We start from the raw sequence: 17,552 nt of genomic DNA, 5'->3' as shown, positions 1-17,552 counted from the left end.
TCTAACTGAAATTGTGGCTTCAGGCAGTATACATTAAGCTACATAGAAAGCTGCCTCATACCACATCAAGCTATTTATTTTACAGAGAGAGAGAGAGAGAGAGAGAGAGAGAGAGAGAGAGCGCGCTACCTACCAAATCAGATTCCTGCCTATCAAATTGCTGGAATGATATAAGGGCCCCAGTCCAGGACATTTTGCCCCTAGAGGCAAAACAAAAATGCTGCCTCCTGCCACTGCCACCCCTGCTGTGTACCAGCCATACCACATCTGCCCAGGTGCCCAATGCCACCCACCACTGCTGGGAGGTGGGCATTTGGACACAGGCAGCACGTGCATAGTGGAGAAAGAGAAAGCCAAGAAGCACAGGGCACAGTCCACAGAGCCAGAGCCTCCCGCACCAAGGCAACTGCCTTGCCTTGTCTCATGGCAGTGCCAGCCCCGGATAGTATTAATGCATAACAAGCATTATGGTCAGCTGATCTACCTAATGCAAAGGGTTCATAGTTAAGCCTAATCCTAGCAATCCTGGCCATGGCATGTCACCTAGCTTCTGATACAATACCTTCAGCCTCAATCTGTGCATTTTGCAACGAACAAGCCATCCTCTGATTGTTTTCTGTATAATAATGGCAGATGAAATATATTTATCCTTGGTTTGTCTTTTTCGGAGGTGTTTGAAAGCTTCAAATATATCCAAGTGTGGCCCAATCCTTTTGACTTTCTCGTGAACTATACTGAGCGTACGCCTTCTCCTACAAAATATTTTGTTAAAAAACAGGGGGAAAAGTTTAACATGTATGGAAACAAGGATGAATGCAAATGTTAACAAAATGCACATTTCCACTGAAATACAGAAAATCATCTGTATTAATTGCATCCATCTGTATAAATTGCAAAGTTGCAATTTATACCCATTTCCTCTGAATCAATCTTTTTAAAGTTGAGACTCTAAAACAACCCCAACATCCACCAAATTTATGTGACTACCGTAATTTGAATACATGGGTCATCCTTAAATCTATATTATTTTTCATGCCTTTTTTCACACAAACCCTTTTAGTAACTGCATAAAAATACATACATATATACATACATACACAGACAGACATGTGTTGGAAGCAGTAGACTGATAATTCAGGAGAACAACAGAGTAATAGTTTTTCTAAAGCAGTTTTACACCACTCTTCAGCCAAAATAGGTTCCCAGAGCAACTTATAGAGATCAGAAATGTCAGCCCACAGACTTCCTCCGTAAAACTCAGTTAGTGCTCAGTCATTGTTGTTGTTTTTAATAACTTTTTATTAGCTATTTTAATAAGCGTAATGCAAAGACTGGTCCTGCCTCAAACCCCAAGTGTTTCTCGCTGGCTGGAATGTGTCCTTATACTCTGATAATGCCTCTTTCTTGCCTGGAAGGAGGATGGGGAAGGGTGAATACAGAAACCAGCCTCCTGTTCAAATGCACATTTGTTGTTTTCCCAACTTTTGCCTCTGGCCCTCCCCACCGTCGGCATGTGGCCCTCAAATAGTGGCCCTTGCCCTTACTATACAGTAGTCCTTCGGCTGGCAGATCTTCACCACTGGATTGTGCCTTAATGTAGAAGAGAAGCCGAAACAAATTAGAATCCTAAATTCATCAGGTTTAAATGAAGCCCATTGTGATTTTTCTAAGGCATAATATTTGAAATGACTTTTTTAAAAAATAAAATAAAAAATAAACTGTACTTTCATCTACATTGATATATATATTACTTGAATTAAACATTTTGGTTCAGCTATTGCCACTAATTAGTTTTGGCTGATTGTGAAGTATTTTGTATGCCCCATTTATAAAAGCTGTTTACCCATCTGTTAATAGGTTGGAAGTGATTAAGGGACATTTATTTTGGCTGTTGTAAAGGCCAAATAGATTTTGAGCTGAAAATATGTGACTAAACCAGCTGGAGGGGTTGCCAAGTTCAAAATCAGATGTCTGCCTCCTCCCTCTCCAATCACCTACCAACCCACATTCTCTCAAAGCAAATATTCTGCCTCCTTTAACAGGCCCAGCCTTCCTGTTTTGTCCAAATGTAATTTCTAGTGTAATTGCAATTTGCTTTGAGTTGGCTGATGTCCTATTAAACTGAGCCAAGAGGCTTCCACTTGCTGCACAGTGACCTTGAAGTAGAACTTCTGCTACATTCACTGAAATTGTGAGGACCTTCCATCACATATGGGTTGTAGGCCTACTGGGTACAGTTGCATTTTTTTTGAAGATGGCATTCATCTTTTGGTGGTCTTTTCTTCTAAAATGGAACAGTTAGAGGGTTATACAAAGAATGCAAGGTTTAAAAACAAACCACAGCATAAAGAACATACCTAAAAGCAATATGAAGAGAAAAGTTTGAACATGATGTTATCGAGAAAGAACACAGCAAGGGCTCTGCTGCTGCATCAGGCCAGATGTTTATCTAGTTCTGTTCCCACAGTGGCCAACAAGACAGCACACTCCCCACCTACAAATTCCAGCAACAGGCCTACTGCCCCCCGCAAAGCTCATAGAATCATAGAACTCTACAGTTGGAAGGGACCACAAGGGTTATCTAGTCTAACCCCCTACAATGCAGGAATCTTTCACCCAACATGTGGCTCGAACACACGACCTTGAGATTAAGAGTACCATGTTCTGCCGACTAAGTTGCCATCTACTTTTAGACAAAACACAGACAGATTTGGCTTAGACATGCTCATTTTTAGCTAAGAATTGTGGGTGTGTATTTGTACTACCAGACACTTATTACTTTCATTAAATGATTGGTTTGTTTAAAATATTTATAACCTGTTATTCGTGTTCAAAATGGTATCCCGCAGAAGTTCACAACATAAATGCTTAAACCAGAAACATCATAGAAGGGAAGAAATGCCTCCTATATTCTGAACGTAAGAGAGAAAGCTCAAAAAGAAAAACAACAAATTATCACTTTTCCTCAAATGATTTGTTGTTATCATCATCATTTACATGTATAAACCCTTTTATCCCAAGGGACTGCAGAGCAGTATATAAATATTCCAATCAAATGCAAGATACCAGAACATAAATGTTAAAACCATAAAACCAATAACCATCACAACTTTGTTCAGTAGAACACAGTGGGATTTACTTTTGAGTATATATGCATAGGATTGCACTGCACATTTCTTTCCATCCCAAAGATACATGCACTCTCAATATTTGCATTGCTTTGCAACCATTCTCTCTCTTCCATCCGACCCACTCACTCTTTTGGAGTGGGACTAAACAGATAAGGAGAATGAAGGGGAGAAAAAGAGGTTATGCGGGCATCCAAGAATATACAAAACACTGCCAGCCAACAGAGTATGACATCATACACATTCATTATATAGTTCTAAAACCTTTCTTAAGTATTTAAGTGGTAGATTGAATTTATGCCACATAAGACAATTTGGATGTATTAAATCACTGATGGCCTACCTTTCGTGCCAACTGTGTGTCACAAGTCAGGTTCAAAGTATGAGTTAGTGCCACTGCAATATGTGTGGAGTACCTGTGCAGTTTCCCTGCCTCATCCCAAGGTTATAGTGTCCCTTGTGTGGTGTTGTCTTGCCCAGTGACCTGGAGAAGTAGGCAGCAGTGGAGAGCCGGCAGGCTGTACAGGCCTAGCTCTCCTATCATAAGGCCTGCGGCTCTTTCTGTCGCTGTCCAGTAGCCATGTTTTCACATCACAATAAGCCAGGATTCCTGGCTTTCCTGGACTTACTGTGAATGAGCATCTTCCTTTCATGTGCACAGGTGGGTGACACCTGGCTTGAGAGCAGTACATGTGAAAAGGATCTAGGAGTCTTGGTTGACCACAAACTTGACATGAGCCAACAGTGTGACACGGCAGCTAAAAAAGCCAATGCAATTCTGGGCTGCATCAATAGGAGTTTAGCATCTAGATCAAGGGAAGTAATAGTGCCACTGTATTCTGCTCTGGTCAGACCTCACCTGGAGTACTGTGTCCAGTTCTGGGCACCACAGTTCAAGAAGGACACTGACAAACTGGAACTTGTCCAGAGGAGGGCAACCAAAATGGTCAAAGGCCTGGAAACGATGCCTTATGAGGAACGGCTAAGGGAGCTGGGCATGTTTAGCCTGGAGAAGAGGAGGTTAAGGGGTGATATGATAGCCATGTTCAAATATATAAAAGGATGTCACATAGAGGAGGGAGAAAGGTTGTTTTCTGCTGCTCCAGAGAAGCGGACACGGAGCAATGGTTCCAAACTACAAGAAAGAAGATTCCACCTAAACATTAGGAAGAACTTCCTGACAGTAAGAGCTGTTCGACAGTGGAATTTGCTGCCAAGGAGTGTGGTGGAGTCTCCTTCTTTGGAGGTCTTTAAGCAGAGGCTTGACAACCATATGTCAGGAGTGCTCTGATGGTGTTTCCTGCTTGGCAGGGGGTTGGACTCGATGGCACTTGTGGTCTCTTCCAACTCTATGATTCTATGATTCTATGATTCTAGGTAAACCCAAATGAGGCTAGCTTGTTGTGGCATGAAAAGCCAGGATCCTGCCCCGGTTGTTCTCAAGCCAGTCAGAATTCATAAGCCAACTTCAAATCCTGATTTGCCCCCCTGGTTTGCTTAAGAGTAGCAAACATAGATCTCAAGCTAACTCCAACTGGATTGTTTTGAAAAAGGGGTGAGTGAATGGATTGTATGCGCCAGCATGTTGTTCATCCACAGTAAACCAGTAATTTCAATTTATTGTGATGACATGGAAAGTGTATCTCAAATAGGAACATAAGGAGAGCTGGCTGAATCCAGCCAATAGCCAATCTAGTCCAGCATCCTGTCTCACAGTAGCCAACCAGATGCCTGTGGGAAGCACAACAGCAGAACCTAACTGAACACAACCGCACTCAGAGCTTCTTGTGCAATTTTCTGGAATCTATACAAAGCATTAACCATCCATACATTCCCCGCTCTTTATTCACCAACATCTCTTAATGTAAGATCTTATGGAGCAGGTTGCACACATGTAAAGCTATGAGGATGCAGACAAATGGCAAATAATATTTTGCGCTGAAATTTCAAGTGTTCTATCGGTACTGAAAGACGGTTTGTGAATGCCAGATATTTTTATGCCACCTACAATTTTAACCTTAAAAATTAAAAGAAATCCATCAAAGGATCGTCACTTTCTTGGTACCATTTTACTGGAAGTTCTGTCAGCCTACTAACTTTAGTGATTCAGCATCTTTGAACTTCAGCAGATGAAAGGATTATCGCTGAAAGCATATTAATCTTCTGAGGATTAGCAGCAAACTGTTGGAGGACTTGAACAGAGAATAAATGGTTTATTTATAAACTGCAATAGGGTAGCAAAAAAATTCATACAATTTGTGCTGAACAAGAATGCAACATTTGGAGCACTAAAGCTGAAAGAGACAGAAACCAACATGCGAACAATGTACGTGAGCTATAGCATATATATTTATGATGGACCCAGGCAGCCCAGTCCTTTTATGGCTTTCCAGACTGTCACAGGGCCCAAGCTTATGTCTTCTACCTCCCTTTGTCCCACTCTCTCCTGCTTCCTGCAATTGTGAAGGTGGGGCTATTTTGTTTATCTGCTTTGAATAGTAGCTTCACAATTTCATCAAGAAGCAACTGTTGAAATAAAGAATCAATCCAAACGTGGTTTAGGGGAAGGAACTGAGTACAAAAGGTATGTAGCTCTCTTGGGGCTACCAGCTAAACATACAGAAACCAGGATGATGCCACACAAATGAAAATATCAAGGATCCACTCCAGGGTGGAATCTACACACATATTAAAAATAAACACTGTGAAAATGCTTTTTGAAAAAGTGTTTTGAAAAATACATTGAATTTGGCATAGCTCACTGTCACCATCTAGTGTCACATTTTTATATTGCACTTTACAACATATTTAAAACGTTTTATTTGCAGCTGTACTGCTGAGCCCCACATCTTTCAGAAAAGTTGCAATTTTGTGATAGAAAAGGGGGTTACATAATTCCAGTAAAGGTAAAAGGTAAAGGGCCCCTGGACGGTTAAGTCCAGTCAAAGGCAACTATGGGGTTGTGGCATTCATCGCGTTTTCAAGCCAAGGGAGCCGGCATTTGTCCACAGACAGCTTTCTGGGTCATGTGGCCAGCATGACTAAACCGCTTCTGGTGCAACGGAACTTCATGACGGAAACCAGAGTGCAAGGAAATGCCATTTACCTTCCCGCCACAGTGGTACCTTATTTATCTACTTGCACTGGTGTGCTTGAATAATGATGATGGTGTGGAGAAGCATACAAAAAAAGTTGATGGGGGGGCAATAACTATACCACAATAGATGGTAAGTTCAAAATGCCCCCTTACCACATTAATGTTGAAGGACGTTAGGCAATAACAGTATATTCCAATATAGTAATAATCAACAAGAGTAGCATTATTCCTTCTCCCTTCCAATCTGTTTTCCTCTTGTGCCATGTGTTTTTTTGGCTGAAGAGTGGAATAAAAATTCTTCAAACAGATAAATGACAGAATGAACTAAGAGATGGCTTTTGTTTAGCCAGAGTTCCCTGTGAAGATGCATTAATATCACACTCCATATCTTATGGGATTGAATGATCACATTAACAGTTCTTTTCAGAGGTTAAGTCATTGTGACACTTGAGTAAAACTAAGCTCTGGTCTGGAGATTTCTAATCTTAATTTAAGAACTTTTTGGAGAGGAATTTATTATCATAGACATTCCATTACTTAGCTTTAAGGGTTAAAAATACAGACACACATAACATTACAAAAAGATCACTAACAGAATAAAGAATCTCACTTATTACAGTTTCTACTATGTCATGCTTGTGGGACAACTAGGTCACTAATTATTATATCTCATGTAAATTATGTATCACATATACATCATAATCAGAAAAAATACAGTGCTTTTTTTGAATTAGATCAGATGTTTTAACGGCCTCCGCACAAGAAATAAACAGAAACCATGGTGCAATATGCTGTAGTTGCACAATGATAGATCTGATCATAGAAACCAGGGATGGGAAACTTGTATCCCTCCACATTTTGTTGGCCTTCAACTCACATGAGCCCCAGCCAGCATGGTCAGCGATGGTGGGAGGTACAGAGCACCCACATCTGTAGAGGGAAGAGTTCCCTGTCCTTGCTACAAATAAATATTTCAGTAAACGGGGTTTCAAGACAGACTAATTAAGGAAGGCATATAATTGAAAATGCAAAGCTTGAAGCTTATGTGTGTCAAACTGATATAAAATAGGTTTAGGCACATTAGGGGGAAATGCACTTTCTTCTGTTTTCATTTGTTACATTTTGTAATGTGTTCCTGAACGGCAGCTGAATTTAAGAATACTAAACGGGAGTATTAAAGGGTCGTTCCAACTTTTCTGATAAACATTGTGTCAGAAGGTTGGGTGAAAAACGTGACATTTCAATTCTTTTAACACAACCAGCTTGCAAAATGTTAATGGCATGACACAGCAGAGGATAGTACCAACCACTGATAATGTCTGTCTCTGTTTTAGTGCCAGGTAATGGCATAGCCCAATCCAGCCCAGTCCTTGTCCACTAATGCTCTCCATATGGTATGCATGCCCTTCACAGGATTTATTTTTTATTTGGTTTTACCCTTTGGATAGGTTGACTTTATAGGAGCCTTCTGGTCATAGGAAACAGAAGGCATCTGTATAAATTCCTTCCTTTATTCTCCCTCACAGATCTACAATGCCCAGAGTGGATTAACAATCAATTTCTCTTCCCAGTGAACTCTGGGAATTCTGAGGGGAATAGATTTCTCCCAACAACTCTCAGGACCCCTAAGAAACTACAGTACCCAGGATTCTCTGGGGGAAGCCATGATGGTTTAAAGTGGTGTGATACTGCTTTAAAGGTGTAGTGCAGATGAGCCCTCAGTTTAAAGAGAATAGCTAGGTATTAGAGCGGCAGCAACTCCCAGGCACTCTCCCAGTGGTTCACCCTGAGAAAGGACTTTCCCTTTGCCATTTCTCAGTGTAAGGGGCTGAGGGTAGGAGGGGCGGCATAGAGACTGCCACTACGGCAAAATAAATGTAAAGAGGGGTGGAAAGAAAAAGGAGGCATGGAGTCATAGAAGGAAGAGGACTTGGAGAGGCAGGGGCAGAATCTCTTGGCCCAGCCCTTGATGCAATTATCACCATTTCACATTATGATTCATTTGGTCTTCAAGCACCCCACAAATTCAGTGGCTTGGGTGGCAAGTAGCCTGGTCCTCCAGCACAGCTTCTGTTTGCATGTTTGATGCCAATACTTAGCAGCACTGTGTAACAGCCCTAGGATCCACTTACCAGTGCAGAACCTCTATATCCTGCAGAGTTGAAGTGCGCCTTAAATCGTTACCAAAAATAATTTGAACCTGTTCGTTTCTTTTGCTTTTGGAAATTTAAGATACCTGACATTTAAAAAACACACACACACACACACACACACACACACACACACGGCAAACAATCCAGTAGCAAACTAGGTTGCGTCCTGTTTCAGAAAAATAATTGAAAGCACCTGTAAGATTTTCTTGAAGGCTTCTGAGGCTCTTCAGAGCATATTTTCACTTTAGTTTCTCGACGGCGCCGCTATGAAGAAAAGGACCGATTAACAGAATTGTTCAGGAGACATACATGAGTATTCACTGCGACAGATCTTTCATGGAACAAAATGGTCACAAAGGAAGGGGTACCCTTCAAATATATATGAGACAGCTACCTAACCACACATAAATAAATATTATTTTAAAGCATGGCTAATGCTGGGTAAAGGAAATTGTGCCAGAATGAGATCAAATGTGATGAGGATGTAGTAGCAATTGCAGTACTGCTGTCACACACTCACTTCCCTGTTCATGCAGGAAGAGGAAGTTATATAAGAATGGGGGAAAGAAGTCATGTAGAAGAGGAAGCAGATGGCAAGAATTGGTGAATGGGGCAATTGCCCCATTCACCAATTGCCTGGCTTTTAATTATATTTGTTTGTCAGGCCTAGGGATGCAATCTGATTCTAGGTACCAGTTCTGATTTCAATTATACAGACTCATCACCTGTACTGTTCGGTCCTTCAGTTGTTGTTTTTTAAAAAAATATCATTATTGTTTACATTTTTTTATAATGATTTCAGAGTTGGCTGCAAACTCAGTGAGCTGGTAATTGCCCACTGAAGTATGCATATTGCCTAAGGAGTACTGTGTGTTCAAGTGATGAGGAGGAGCGCTCTCTCTCTCTCTCTCTCTCTCTCTCACACACACACACACACACACACACGTACGTATGTACGACGTACATTACTGTTTTTTGACATTTTTTATTGTCATCTGGCTGGCATATTAACAACATATTGCCAAGCAAATGAGTGACCCGTTTCAATGGTTGTAGGTTTGGATTTTGCAAAGGGAAAAATCCCTCCCACATCCCACACCACCCTCCCACTGCAAAGAGATTGACTCCTCCTTGAGAAAGACACCTGAAGTATTCTGAGCTGAGCCAAGGTCACATTAGTTCTAATCACATTTGTGTATTTTCACACACTTATTCATCATCAATATTTTAGGATACCTTGGTAATAACATGCTCAGTCATAATGGGACTTCCAAGAAGAAGAAGAAGAAGAAGAAGAAGAAGAAGAAGAAGAAGAAGAAGAAGAGGAAGAGTTTGGATTTGATATCCCGCCTTTCACTCCCTTTAAGGAGTCTCAAAGCGGCTAACATTCTCCTTTCCCTTCCTCCCCCACAACAAGGTGAGTGGGGCTGAGAGACTTCAGAGAAGTGTGACTGGCCCAAGGTCACCCAACAGCTGCATGTGGAGGAGTGGAGACACGAACCCGGTTCCCCAGGTTACGAGACTACCACTCTTAACCACTACACCACACTGGCTATAAACATTGCGATAAACAATGTAATTAATCTAATTAGAAAATATATGCACCAAACTCACATTTTAACACTCACATCAAGCAAGTAAAGTCCATTTTTGGCTACATTAATAAATATGATAGATTTACATTAAGATGCATGTCAGCGGCTGTGCTTTCTGTGTCCATTCGGCTAAGGGGGGTGGGCAAAAGGTTAACAATAAAATTCAGAGACCTAAAGCCAACGAGCCAGGGGTTTTCCACCCCTGTTGTACAGCATTGAATTTGCAATGAAATATCTTTGGATGGCCAGGTTAAGGGCATAAAAAGACTACCTTGAAGAAGAAAAAAAACTGTTTATCATTCTAAGAAAAATAGGACAAACCAAAAGCAATATTTATTCAGGCGCCACCCCTCTAATAATTGCTAGTTAGAGTATGATCCCTGTGTATTCCACTATACAATAAATCCCTTTAAATGAAGGGATCCCTTCTGTAAATGAAGCTATATACGATACTTCTGTAAATAAACCTCAGTGAATAGCCTTTCGCAGCTGAATGATTAGGTTCTATTTCCACAAATTCAGCTACAGAGATAACAGCCTCAGAGAGATAACATGTTAAATGCTCAGTAGCAAAGTTCAATAAATGAATTGGCTTTGTTTCTACATGAGATTTGCTGTTATCTCTTAAAGTGAGTTTGTTTAAATAATTACTTAAGGACTCAGAAGTTAACTACTCTAAATGAGGTGCTTCTCTCAAATTAAACAGCACAGTGCTAGCAATTTGCTTCTCTAATTATTATTATGACTTTAATTGAAGGAACATAGTATTCTGATTTTCCTCCAGTGAAGTGGTGTGCCCCTTAACTAGTGTTAACATTGATGGAACTGCTCTGATATTCTGAAGATATCGTCTCATTGATTGTGGAACTGGTAAATTCAGCACCACATAATATAGGGAACTTAAGTACAGTATACTGTACCTAACACAGGGCATCTTAAAGAACAGAGTTCATATTCAGTGACCAAAAACCTGCCGGTATAAAGACCAAAGCCAAGGCTCTCATGTTGGCTCAAGCTCTACAAGCCAAGAAATTGGAAGCCAAGGCAAATGCCTTAAGAGACATGTCCCGTAATTAGGAATGATGCTGTGCAAATGTCACAAATTGTACTTACTTACTATTTACACTCCACACACCCACTTCCCCCTAGTTTTTCAGGCTCAAATCCAGATTGGGATGAAGATATGCCTGGGAACAGCAAAGATGCCTCATGCTGTGGTCCTTATGAAGCAGCTGGGTCTTACTGTACTGCAGGAGAATTCTTTCCTTGTATGAGTTGGCCTGTGCTTGTTTGTTGGATCAGGGTCAGTGTGAAGCAGTGTGTGCAAGGGGGCTTTCAGCACAGGGTGGAGTGTGTGGAGGTGTTCAGTGAGGGATTGTATATATAGGAGAGGGTTGGTGTATGAGAGGAGATTATGTTTATAAGTAAAATTTAATTGTGGTGAAAGCTTCAGAGTTGGATGTTTGATTGTGAAGTTTCATAGTGTAGCAGGGGTGTAGGGGAGGAAAAGGGCAGCAACCCAGAACAGAACAGTAGCATAGGGTGAGGGAGTTAAATCTCCACCCCACATAATTTTCCCCGAGAAAATCTTCACCTTTGCTCTGTTTTTTATTTGCCCCACTAGGAAAAACATATATGCATATACTATGCACATCAAGTATGGCCTGAGGTTTGAAAACATATAGCTAAAGCTCACTAAGTTCACACATATAAACTCCCCTATTCTTTAATATGAACTCTGAAGACTTAAGATTGCTCTCCACAAGTATACACAGATTAAGACTCAATAAACACACTCAATAAACTTCTGTTCTTTATAATCCTGCTCCATGGTGTCAGAGCATACTTCCTAAACTCTATGGGACACTTCAGAAGCTGGGGGGAAATCCAACTATGACTTACCATCTTGTGCCTTTTCCTTTTCGTTATTGCTTTCAGTCTTTCTTGATGTTCCTTACTGGTGAGTGATGAGTATGGAGGCATAGTATCTGATACCACTACCCCTCTCCAGTCTTGGTATGTTCTTCCTATTGGGAAGATCACTGAAATTTACCATACATCAATGCCGTAATAATCAAGACAACACAACTTAGCAGCAAGATGTGTGTGGGCAAAACCACCCCCACATGATGCAAACTGAGTAAAAGCATAACTAGACTTTTATTTTTAAAATATTTCCAGTCTTTCTGTCTGATGCTATAAGGAGGAGAATCTGTGGAAGATGAGCCACATGCCTCTGCCAGAGCTCTGAAAGAGGTCAATTTTCAGCAGGTGACATTTTCCCCATTACAGTTTTCATCGTAACACACCTGTGGATATTCTGTGACCTTCAGAGCTTCTAAAACAGACAGTGGATACTTTTGAATACATTTCTTCTGCCAGTCTGACACAACCCCCCCTCCAAAAAACAAAAAACAAAAAAAAACCATGTTCATATTTCCATCTTTATGCACCTCATCTGTTCTTTCTTGGCTGCTGAAGGCAAAATTGTTAAACCAACCCTAGGAATCCAGCATTGACATCTATAAAACTGGCAAGTAAAAGCCAGTAGAGGGCTTTATGCAACATGAGCTATATCTATAGCTTCAGAAATGCTGAGCCCAGAAGCATGAGAATGGCCAGTCAGCTGACCCAGGTTTCAATAGAATTAAACACCAATTAGAACCATTACTGGGAAAGACATCAGGTCATATTCAAATGTTTTCTTATCCTAACAGAACCTGACCATGCCACCACAAAGCCTCCAAGTGCCCTGATTTCCCAGAGACAGTCCTGGAATTATAAAAATTGTCCCAGCTCATGATCTGATCCTGGAATGTCCCTATTTCCCCCATCAGTGCTGCCACCATCAAGCTCAGGGAATGACCGCTCCCCACTTAAAACGGGGGGCGCCCTTTGCGTGGACGCGCGCAGCCCCTGGATCTGGAGCGGCTCCATCAGCATAGGCTTGGCTTTGCTTTCCCTCAGGTGGGATACCTGGAGGTCTCCGCCTACCTCAGTCAGTTGTCCAATCCCACCTGGGGGAAGCGTTGCCAAGGAGACCAGGCCAGGTAGGGGAGGGATTACCTGCCCACACAATAGAGGGAGGATCTTACCTGGGAATCCTCACTTGGCTCCAGAGCTTCTCCCACCCTACCCACCCTCAGTTAATGTCTTATTTTGCAGGTTAACTTTTCTTCACAGGTTTTGCAGGTTAACTTTTCTTCACAGGTATGCGGGCACTGCTACATTAAGGTCGCTGTTAAAGGGCCGGAAAGGAATTTCCTTGCATTGGCAGGTTTTGCCTTTCCCGTAGCAAAACGTCACAACTTTGGCAGTATCAGGCCTTGGGCGGAATCCTTTAGTCCATCTTCCTCTTTGCGGCGGCGATACCAGGGTTCCCCGTTAAAGGGATTTCTGAAGGGAGGCTTTGACTGTATGCCGAAAGGTCGTCATTGCTCTCCCCTGCGGCGGCAGCGTAACGGGGGCGGCTATCTCTGCTTGAACATATGTTCTCCAGAGCCGGCCCATCCCCCACACACACACTGGATAACCCTGATGCTCCCTAGGTTCCCGGCTGGGGACTGGGGAGGGAGAACGCCCAATGCCTGAGCCAAGGTCTACCCACATTTAAAATTTAATAAAGTTGTGGCCAATTTAATCCCATAGCACATTGTCTTGAGTCATTATTCCACATGACGGGGGGGACCGCTCGGGATCTGGGGACTCCGCCTGTCCACGCAAAAGGATGAGCCAACGCTTATCCCAAGCAGTGGTGGTGGTGACATAGTTCGTGAAAGCTGCGAGGGAGATTCCTATTGGTTCTCCATGGCCTTTCCTTTTGCAGAGCAAAAGGAGCCTTCACTAAAAAAAGAAAAAAAATGCTATGTGTGTCTATGTCTAATAATGCCCCTTTCTAAAATGTATTTATTGCTGTGTGTTTTTCTTTTTGTAAATCTACCAGAGAATAAAATAAAATCGGGATTAAGGGGTTTTCACAGGATGGTGGAGGCTGCGTGTGCTGTGTCCTGTTCATGTAGTGGTGGTGGACCAGGGGCCAAAGATGGCCCTTCAACTCTCTCTGTCTAGCCTTTAGTGCTCTCATCAACTATGCCCCTCTCCCCAGACCACACCGCTCACCAGACCTGCTTTAATGCCCCCTCTTTGAGTGTCTTTGAGTGTGTCCTTGAACTCTGGTAGTACTTCTTGCTTGCCTAGGTGGATAAAACAGAAAACTGTTTATGTGTAAACTGTTGTAAAATTAGGATTTGCTGCTCCACGCATCTTTGCCTCTGGCTTCACCTACCCTTGGCACATGGCCCTCAAAAGCTTGCCCAAAAGAGAATGTATACCCTGATTTGAAAACGGTTCCCCATACCTGCTCTACGAAAATCAGAAATTATAGGGTTGTGGCAGGCCCAGTTGGGTTGAATTACAAGGCCTATATGCTTTACTGTGTCAAAGCAACAACACAAGTGTCATTTTCTTGTGATGTTGTTAAAAAGATAAATACTATATCCTTATCTTGTCACTGCCAGTCAAAAGCTCAACTGCAATCATTCCATACTTGTCTAATTCCCTTCCTCAAGTTAAACGCTTGCATGGTTATAACAGTAATCTAATCCTTCAGAGTCTTACTTCCGGCAAAGCAATAAAGAACTGGGAAGAACCAACCAATTTCAGCAGCACTATTCCTCGGTGACCATTTAATTCAAAATTTGTGTTATCTTTCCATAAACTCTCACAATAGTTTAATACCTTTTTAATTGGACATTTAGCTTTAATCTTTAGGCACTTACAAACAATTAAGTGCTGGAAGATAGAATTAGCAGCTACCAGTTTATCTGTATAATTAGAAAAATGAGGAGGGAGGATCTTATGTCAGTTCAAATCCTAATTATTTGAATAGCGGTGTCGCAAAGGGTTGATTTGGACAGTTTAGATTTCACCTAATCGAGTTGTCTAAAACGAAAGAATATAATTGAATAGATCAAAATACTGTATTTCTAAATAACTTGTATACAGAGCTGAACTTGTGTTCATTTTCTTTTGAACTGTAAATAAAGGAAAATAACTCCATTTTTGAACAAACATGGCTATGATGTCAAATCACTAAGTCATTTATAAGAACCCAATACATTTCATGCATAAGTTCTTGCAAAACAGAGATCATCTGTAACAAAGAAAACTTGATAAACACTGGATCTAAGAAACTACTAAATATAACAGACTGTGAAAGTGATCAGAATTCCAAAAAGCATTGCAACTTTTATAAGATGTAATATAGCTATCAATGGTATGGTAATGTGTCATGTTTTTAAATGGCATTTATTTCCAGGAGGATTATGATATCTGAGACACTGGATTTTAGCTGAAGAAGTAAGAATCAAATTCTGAGTAGGAACATCCCATCACTGGGTGCCACTTCCACATGGTGAATAAGGGGTAGCAACAGACCTGCAGAATTCAGCCCAGCTCTTGTCAGCAATGTAAGGGGCCCAGAAGGCAGGTGGAGAGTGCAGAAGGAATTCCCTCCTTCTATCCCAGGGCCAGCAAATGTGATGCTATCCAGATGTTGCTGGACTACAGCTCACATAAATTCTGACCATTAACCATACTAGCTGGGGCTCATGGGAGTTGCAGTCCATGTTCTAAGTCCCTAACCAAGCCCTCTTTCAATTTTAGCAGCACATAAATGAACAGAGAAATTCAGTCAGTTGGGCTAGAGCAGAAGGGAAATAAATACGGAAGCACTCAGGCAAGGAGGGTTGTCTTCTAATTCCACGGAGCTTAAGAAGTTGGAAGGGAGAAGAAGCATAAACTACATGCGTTCCAAACACATGTTCTAGTGCCTGCTGTCAGTCCACCCAAGATGCCGTACTTCCGCTATTATGGCTCATCACATGCACTGGGTGTGCAAGGCACAAGTTCTCATCTCAGGTCATGAAGCAAGTCAGCTAATTCCAACAGCACAGGCTGCACAAGTGCAATTGGCTGTGAATTCCAAAGCACAGGCTGTGTAGGTGCAATTGGCTATATCACACTCAGTATATGCCCCAACACTTCCTTCCCTTGTGCTATGCAGGCAACTTTATGACTACATTTCACCTCCCCCCCCCCAAAAAAAGTGCTCTCTGTATGCCCTTTCAACACCTACTGCATTCCTTTTAAAACTGTTTTCCCTGTGAATTTACTGATATACCACAAGTCCAGTATCACAGTCTGCATTCACAGTTATATTGCATTTAATGTATGCCTAGAGGATTCCTCTCCTTGTACCAGGCAAACAATCACATGAGTGCATATCTGTTTTCTTTTGGCAGAGTACTCTGAATATCCTCAGAGTCTGCCTGTTCTGCCAGCATGCATGGCCAGCTACTGTCTGCAGGGTCTATTTCATTGCAAGGCATTTGTGATATGGGTTGCTCAGTGTCTCCCAGCCCTTGCACAAGACAATCTGTACAGGAAACATCACACAGTTTGACTTATTGAATGAGGAGTGCCAAACAAAGGGGGGGGGAGCATTTTTTTGGATTCTATATGATCTACTTAAGTGTCACTATCTCAAAAGAGGCATTCTGTCTGTGTAAGAAAAAAATAAGAAATTCTGTTCAAAGAGGGCACATGCCAGTCATGGATTGGTGGAGTACTTGCATAAACAATTATTGCATTTATTTCTTATAAATTTATTTATTTATGAATTTATTTCTTATAAATTGAGACATTCTTACAAACAAATGTTTTGAAATTAATTACAACCAGGTTAATTACAACAAATAAATTAATTGCAACCTAATTGACTATATAGATATATAGATATAGCTATCTTGCTCCCCGAATAATTGGGGCAGCTTTTTAATCAATCAAAAGGTATTTCATTTCTTAGTCAACTAAATGTTGCAGCTGATAAACATACAGATGAGCATATTTCTGTCTATTCATTCACACACACACACACACACACACACACACACACACTGGCCCACAAAGTTAAGAATTTTCAGAATTGTTTCATCTTAAAACCAGCCAATTTGTGTAAGACTCACAGTGGCAGTGAGCTATGGTACTAAAAAGAATCAACAGTTTACCAAGTACAGCTCAATTTATCAAACTAATATCCAGTTACCATCAGCCTCAGAATTATTTATGCAATCCAGTGCGCCACAAGCAGGGAAAAGGAACAATCAAGTTATACCACCCTAAAGTGCATACAGACCAAAACATTCAAAATTGCAGGGAGTGGAGCCAAGACCTATTTTATAACGAAAGGGACAAATTATGTGCCAATCGAAGCAGTCAATCCAGTGCCATGATAAATTCCATCCTACTCGTAGGTAGCTATATCTGTATCCATTGAGCATGAAAAGAAAACCCACCCTGATCTGTCCAAGGAAATGTCAACAAGTGAAGTCAATTATACTAAAAGGAGAGAGGACAGGTACCTTCCATCAGTTCATTTCAACAGAAGATTTCACTCCATTTCCATTTTGTTCTCTTAATTAGGCTGATACCATAATATCTGAGATACCTGCCAGAACAAGGACAAGTGCCAGCCTGCAATACCTCTAATGGCAAGTATTTCCTAACATTATAATTATTG

The 17,552-nt window shown here is 41.3% G+C and overlaps 1 protein-coding gene across 3 annotated transcripts in view; it reads right to left on the bottom strand.

The window, feature by feature from the left end:
* IQCM (IQ motif containing M) overlaps positions 1-17,552 on the bottom strand; it is an 86,296-nt gene that overhangs the window by 50,564 nt on the left and 18,180 nt on the right. For all 3 annotated transcript variants that reach the window (XM_081875375.1, XM_081875377.1, XM_081875376.1), the window contains exons 6-8: positions 11,876-12,000; positions 8,572-8,642; positions 563-752 (exon numbers count right to left, since the gene is read on the bottom strand). In XM_081875375.1, the coding sequence (XP_081731501.1) occupies positions 563-752; positions 8,572-8,642; positions 11,876-12,000 (386 nt within the window). The remainder of the gene's footprint in view (positions 1-562; positions 753-8,571; positions 8,643-11,875; positions 12,001-17,552) is intronic.

Source organism: Podarcis erhardii (genome assembly GCF_964252035.2).
Source record: "Podarcis erhardii genome assembly, chromosome: 9".
Classification (NCBI taxonomy): Eukaryota; Metazoa; Chordata; class Lepidosauria; order Squamata; family Lacertidae; genus Podarcis; species Podarcis erhardii.
Note: the sequence above shows the minus strand (reverse complement) of the source record. Positions and strands in the feature narration are given on the sequence as shown.